The following is a 7,637-nucleotide window of genomic DNA, read 5'->3' on the forward strand; positions in this document are numbered from 1 at the left end:
CCGATTTTCCTTAACAAACGGAAATATATTTAAAAGGAATAGACATAAAAAAAAATAGAATAGATGAAGAAAAGACACATCCGTTGGCAGATTTCATTTAAGGGGGACATATAGAAAATATTTTCTACTGTATATTGGGGGGGAGGTGGTGGGCGGGGGGGCAGATTGGTATTTCCTCAACATTGGGGTGGACACGACCCCCCAAAAGAATGCGTGGTTACGCCCATGAATTCCACTTCCACTTAATAAAAAAACAAGTTGGATAATATGAAGTAGATGCCTTTTTTTTCCACATGAATAATTATATTATATTATATATTTGTCATATATACATTTTATTAATAAATTATTTATTGTCATAGTATAAACAGGATTATCTCTGCATAAGGGGTGAGAGTGAACAGTTTAATAAGTTTAATAAAAATATAATTTTATAAATATGCATTACTGTATTAACATGAACTGGTATTAGAATAGTAACTTGTTTCAAAATAAAAGTGCACATTTCTCTGGATAAACAATCCACCTCTATCTGTTGCTGCATGCTGGAAATGTTATATAAATCAATAAATCAGTGCACCAGGCAACTGATTATTAGCTGATATTAGTCTGTTTATTTGCTAAGTGTTAATAAATAATTACATAATTAGCCTAGTATGATGAATGTTTGTTTATTTGACTATCTGATGGAATTGTGCTGTTAGTTTGTTGTCTTCTAATCAGTTGTGAGGATGCGACAGTTTAATTAGTTGTTATTCATAAATAATTAGAATTATTTATCATCATTATGTGCATTATGTATATGAGGGTACTTTTTATTTGTTTATTTGGAAAAATGTGTGTGTGTGTTTTTTTTTTTTTTTTCTTGAGTGTCCAAACACTCATGAATATTTCAATATTTATATGCAGATGTAGCAATAAATGAAAATTTCTAGTAGTAATAAATGAATATTTCTAATAAATAAGTTTAGCCATGTTCAATTATGGCATGTTTTTAAACAGTGTTTGACTCGTTGCTGTTTCAGGAGGACTTTGAGTTCGACAGGTCAACTTTCCCCGATTCCCACAATCCCTCTGGCAGTGTCACTCCGATGGAAGGGGAGAACATGGGAGGTTGGTGGCCTGAATTCACTGCCTCAAACTCAGGTGTGAAGCACACTAGACAGTTCAGCCTGGCATGTGCTCTCCTCATATTTTAACATCCCCAAATAGTGTATTTGGGTAAGACTCTCTACAAGTGCTCATGTTCATAAAGCATTATAGCTTTTTATTTATTTATAATTTGGTTATATGATTATGATTTTACTGCTGAAATTGATAACAAAATCAAGTGCTTGCGGTTTTTCTTAAATCTCTATGATGTTTAAACATTAGAAAGGTAATAAAATGTTTTGTTTGAACTCATTGAAAAATCAGGAACTTGTTACTGAACTATGAGGCTGTATTAGGCATGCACTGAGGTTATTCACGATATCTCCTGCCTTATTATTTCTATTTATCCTTTGTATTATGCTTAGCTTTTCTTATTGGTCAGCATTTAACTATAAATGAGCCTCAGCATCACCTTGCAACATTGATTATATCTCACTGCATGCTTGGATAAAAATACAAAGAAAAAGTACACAAATTTAGCAAAGTGGGAGTATACTAGTATGGCTAAATTGCTCACTTTGTAATACTAGTCAAAAAGTTGAATATGCTGCCTTGTCAGTTTGTGTTACATAAACCAGCTGAATGTAAACATGGGAGCAAATTAATGCAAATTTCCAGCGAAAGAATTTTCTCACTGTTTGAATTTAACTCGTATCTGGCGAACAATCTCACACAGAACCTTTATAAAGAAGATATCTTTTCAACGGGACAGACTTTATCTTAAGTTACTAAGGCAGCCTTCTGAATGGGTGTCATGATTCTTAGTAATATCTGTTAAGTTTTAAATAAATTTATTTAAATTTTGAAGCTTTGTTAGGCATTAAGCAAATTTCTATATATATATATATATATATATATATATATATATATATATATGTAAGTACTTATTATTATGAACATGGGCCTTTTAGGTCTTACTATTTTTTTTTTGTGGATTTGTTTTTTGCATTTGACCGTTTATCACACTTCACTCAATCTTATTCAAATGCATATTTTGTATTTTTATCTTTTTCTAACCCATCAATCAAACCAGTGTGATGGTCTCTTTGGTTGACACATTTTTTTGTAGTTTTGCTTTATTTTTGTAGATTATTCGGAGCATGTGCGTGCTGGATGAACTGCCTAGTCTTGGTTCTGTAGGCTGTAGTCCATGTTGAATGCCCTTAACAGATTTATTTTCGTGTAATAATGTTGGTGTGTATTGCCTTCATCTGTGGTAAGTGTTCATTTATCCATTTGTGTTTTGTGTGGTAAAGCGAATGTGTTGAAGGTTCCAGCATTTTCTGTGTAGCTTGAATGTATTCTTATGCTGTGACGTATTCATAGCATAATTAAGACACGCTTAAGTGTTCCCAAGTGGCGCAACATACAAGCATCCACCTTATCGTGCAGAGACACGAGTTCTAATCCCGACGGTGCCACAGCCATCCGTAGCTTGCTCTTCAAGAGAGCAAGAGGCCATGCTGTCTGCGTGATTGGGAATGGCGTACTCTCTGTCCCCTATCAATTACAGCGAACTGGTCGATCATGGGCATCTGTTAGCTCATGCATGCAGAAGGGAGCAGATCGTACTTTCCTCCGTGTGTGTTATGCTGCCCTTTGATGCAGCAATTCGAAAAAACGCAGATGGCTGGTCTCATGTGTCTCGGAGGAAGCACGTGATAGCCTTCACCCTCACTGGTAACTGTCATATGATAAGAGCAACCTGAGAATTGGCCAGGATTAAATTAATGAGACTAAATTGGGGGAAAATCTGATATTCTTAAGCCTCCCAAATAATGCACAACATCTCAACATATGATTTTCATTCATACGTCTTCCCAGAAGAGTGGAGGTTATTATATAACAGGAAAGTATTACATATATATTACATCTGGAAGTAGATGTTCAGAAAGCACATATAGATGTAATGGTGTCCACAAACCTTTGGCCATATAGTATACCTTCTGTGTACCTTTTTTTTTTTTTTGCTTCCCCTTATATAGTATGCATGTTTTAAAGTTATGTTTTCAAGTTTAAAATTCTAAAGTTTCTCAAGTTCAAAGTTTCCTGAATGGAAATGTAAAGTAACATTTCAGATTTTCAGATTATTTATTTATTTATTTATTTATTTTGGGTCCTGTTTTTTTGTTTATTTTGACCCAGTCTATATCTGATCTTTTAGAGGGTCTGAGGTCTGTTGTGGAAGAATTGGAGCTTGAAAGAAATCAGCTGCAGGAGCAAATCCTTGGACTAGAAGAGCGGTGTCAGGACTTGGAAGATCGACTGCAGTTACAAGCTCGCATTGAGTCCCTACAGGTACACCAAATTTTCCAAGGATGATTGAGTTATTTAAAAACATGGCCAGTCAACTTTCAAGCAGTTGGCATGGTTAGCATTGAGGTACCATGTATGTTTATATAAGGCCTCTTTAGTTGTATTTGCAAAAGGTGCTTGGATCTCAGCTTGCAATTATGTTTATTTTTTATCATTGCTTAATCTGTTGAATAATGATTACTTGTTACAATTACATTGTCCAATGTAATTAATATAACTAGTGTGTCAAATGGTTTATTTATTATCTCTTCATCTAAACAGTACTAAATTAGTAGCCTATACATACACGTTGCCATACCATTAAAAGCAAGTAAAACCTAACAGGTCTTCTTAAACTATTGATCTAGTGTTTCACATAATTAACTGCTTTTACTGAACCGTTGAAAATTTTACAAGTTGCTTCCATTATGTCATAATAACATCAACTGCTATAATCAGTGTTACTTACCAAGCTTCTCACTGCTTTGAAAGGCATCTTCAGTTTACATATACTGCGTTGCATGATGCTTGCGTTATTCATTTATTTAGTTAGTTAGTTAGTTAGTTAGTATAGAATATTTTTGCTATTTTATGTATTAATCACTTTGCTTCTTGTGTTTATAAGGAAGATTAAAAACAGTTTTAACATTATTTTATTTTATTGATAGTTTGACTGACTGAAATCAGTGCTGCTCACAGACTTAAAAAAAAAAAAAAAGCTGTAGCTTAGCTGTAGCCATTTTTTTTTTTTTTTCTTACAGTTACAGTCAGGTTGATATTTCTTGTTCTTTTTCTAGATGACACTTTTTGTCCCTTGTCCATATTTGGACATCCAGTAATTTGCATGTGCTCTTTCCAAGAACTTTGTAATGCATCCTTCTAACACAGGTGACCTTCGATGTAGATGAAGGAGGTTGGCCATTTTGGGTTTCTCAGGTGTGTGTTTTGTGTGTGAGAAGGTGTGTATATGTGAGAGCAGGTGTATGCATATTACACATGGTGTCATTTAATCTTGTGGCTTGGTTGTGTTTGTTGTACTCACTGCTCTCCTGTTTATGTTTGGGGTTTTGGTGATTTTGAAACTAACTTCCAGGTAAAGTGGTTTTCTGCCATGACCTTCACTATTTTACAGTACCTTTTGCCTTTCAGAATGAATCTGAGAAACTGCAAGCTCAGCTTAGCAGCCTGCGCAGTCAGCAAACCAGAGATGCTGAAAAGCATCAACTCCTTGTCACAAGTTTGAATGAACAACTCAAAGGGTAATATTTTTATTTATTTATTTAATTCCTTAATGCAAACATGCTAATGATATTTGTCAGCTATATTTGATCAGCCCAATTTTTTTTCACTTAAGTCTAATGTTGCCAACAAGTAAGGAACGCATTTGTAGCATTTAGCATCATGCAGACTGCATGTCTAAGTCATCACACACTCATGAGTCATGATATCACTTTTTTTCTCAGCAGCATAAGATTCAGATTGGAGGTAAAGGCAGAACTGTTTGTTAAGAGTTATCCTGGAGAAATAATGTAGTTCTTTTTCTTATTATTATTATTATTTGAATATATATAGCATTATATCGGATTAAAAGCTCACAGTCCACACCGTAACATGCGGGCATACTGGAAGCAGTGTGTTTGCTGTGTATGGTATAAATTGGACTACCCCTTTATTTATGCCTTATCCTGGGCAGGTTTAAATGATTTATTTCATTATACTTTATCAAATAGAACCAACTAAATTTGTTAGAAAATATCGATGGAGGCTACAAATAGAAGTGAGTGTGGAAACAGGCAGGATCGCTCAAACTCTCTGTGGGAGTGACCAAGTCTCACGCACATCTCTACTGGAAGTTTTTCTTACTTGTTTAGTTGGGACTTGGTTTGGGACAATTGTCGTTATTATCGGAAATTGCAGATTGCGGAATTGCATAAATTAAATATATTTTGGAAAATGTGGTGCCTGCAGCTTTAAAGATCGACAAAAAATAAATGTGTTATACACTGTAATGTGCGTTTCCTGTTGGCATATTTTGTATACTATATGAATCATATGAATGCTTTTGCTTACGAAATTTAAAGGGGGTTAAATTAAGACAGTGAATCAATGTGTTGTTTATCAGGGCTACTTCGCTATACAAGAATTCAATAAGTATCTCCACTGCTGTTCACCACAGAGCATATGCATACATCATTTATATAATTTTACATACATTTTATAATTTGCTTAGATGACTTTGGTTTTATAAGCATTCCTTAAGCATTCAACTTTTTAAAGAGGTATTAAAAAAAACAAAAAACAGATTAAATACTAATGCTAGTCAATAACCACTATTCCGTTATTTATTTATTTATTTATTTATTTATTAACTGTAATGATGTTACATGTACATGAAATACACTACCGGTCAAAAGTTTAGAAACACTCATTCTTTATTTTTAAAGCATTTTTTCCCCCACATTTTAGAATAATAATAAAGTCATCAAAACTCTGGATTAAAACAAATGGAACTATGGTAATTATTTTGTGATAAAAAAAATAAATTAAAATAATTTTGTATTTTAGCATCTTCACCCTTCCAGAAATGTATTCTTGGCATTTTCTCATCCGATTTCTTGAGGAATCCCCCTGAGATGCTTTTTTAAACAGTATTTAAGGAGTTCCCACCTATGCTGGACACTTATTGGCTGCTTTTTGGAATATTTTACTCCAAGTTATCACTTTAAAATATATATTTTTTTGTAAATAAAATGTTAGTTTTCCAATGAAAGAAATGAATATGTTGGCACAATTATATTTTTGTCTACAACACTGATTTCAAACATTTAATCATACACCTTCTGATCAAACGGGTTTTAAGATCATGAGAAACATTTCAGTCAAGTGTCTCCAAACTTTTGACCAGTAGTGAAGAATGAGCCCCTCATCGAACAATTGCATATTACACATGATCACACAAACCTAGTTGGGACCCACCATATATTGCAGCATCTTAATTTGTCACTGATGCGAATGTATTTTTTTTTTTTTAATGCATTTTCTTTACTTGCCAAATAAATGCACTTTAAATACTTCAAATTATTCATTTGTAACAAAACTTAACAAAAGTAATAACAGAAAAAATGTAAACAAATATCCCACTGATAAAATTCTGGGAGAAATTATTAGAACTTTTAACTGCAATAAATCAAGAATTAAATGATGATCAGGTACAGCTTGTTTTACATGGAATATGTTCCATATAATACCATTGTTATATGCAAATACTGCCAGAAATTTTAGTTTTTATTTTGTCCCTCTATAAATTAATTCATTCTGTAAATCAGGCTAAGCAGCACACAAGAGACTCTTGAATCATCTCTGATGGAGAAAGAGCACATACTCGCCCAAACATCGGAAAAACTACAGCTTATCGACAGTCTGCGAGATGGACTGAAGGAGAAGGAGGAGCAACACAAAGAAGTTGCTGATAAACTACTACAGGCTGAAAACAATGTAAGTAATGTTGCAGTTTTATAAGCTTTACACTTTAAATGTAAACTTTTTTTTTTGTAGATGATTAATTCAGTTGGTTTTCTTTATCCAGCTGACTGAAGTGACCAAGAAGTGCAGTACATTTGAGAAGCAGTGCACGGAAATGAAAGCAACAGTTGCAGAGCTCATGCAGAAGCTTAATGTGCTGAAGGAGAAGGTGAGCGATTTTATTAGTTTGAATATTAACTTCATAAAGGCCCAGAGTTATATAAGCAACTGCATCTAGTTTAACATGCAAGCTGAATGTGTCTTCATCTTAAATTAGAACTGCTGTTCATAGTAAATCAATGTAGGTAGGCCCGATAATATAGAGCCCTGGAGATGACTTAAAAATAATATTTAAAATAAAATTATTTTGCATGAGCACTGTGCTAAATCAGGGTCACAAAATAGGTGGAATTTGATGATTTGAATGTTTTACTCTTTGTGCACATGTTTTTGTGTGAAAATCCCAGGAGATCAGCAGTTTCTGAAATATGCTAATTGGCCCATGTAGCAACCCACAACCATGCCACTGTCAAAGCCACTGAGATCACATTTTTACCCATTCTGATGTTGATGCAAACATAAAGCTCTTGACCTCTATCTGAATGATTTATGGATTGAGCTGGTGCCACATGATTGACTGATTGGATAGTTGCATGAATAAGGAGGTG

The 7,637-nt window shown here is 33.8% G+C and overlaps 1 protein-coding gene across 3 annotated transcripts in view; it reads left to right on the forward strand.

The window, feature by feature from the left end:
• Positions 1–7,637, forward strand: part of LOC128606880 (golgin subfamily B member 1) — a 58,470-nt gene that overhangs the window by 27,499 nt on the left and 23,334 nt on the right. For all 3 annotated transcript variants that reach the window (XM_053623394.1, XM_053623393.1, XM_053623395.1), the window contains exons 16-20: positions 1,026–1,113; positions 3,317–3,450; positions 4,597–4,706; positions 6,774–6,942; positions 7,034–7,138. In XM_053623394.1, the coding sequence (XP_053479369.1) occupies positions 1,026–1,113; positions 3,317–3,450; positions 4,597–4,706; positions 6,774–6,942; positions 7,034–7,138 (606 nt within the window). The remainder of the gene's footprint in view (positions 1–1,025; positions 1,114–3,316; positions 3,451–4,596; positions 4,707–6,773; positions 6,943–7,033; positions 7,139–7,637) is intronic.

The sequence above is a fragment of the Ictalurus furcatus genome, chromosome 4, assembly GCF_023375685.1.
Source record: "Ictalurus furcatus strain D&B chromosome 4, Billie_1.0, whole genome shotgun sequence".
NCBI lineage: Eukaryota > Metazoa > Chordata > Actinopteri > Siluriformes > Ictaluridae > Ictalurus > Ictalurus furcatus.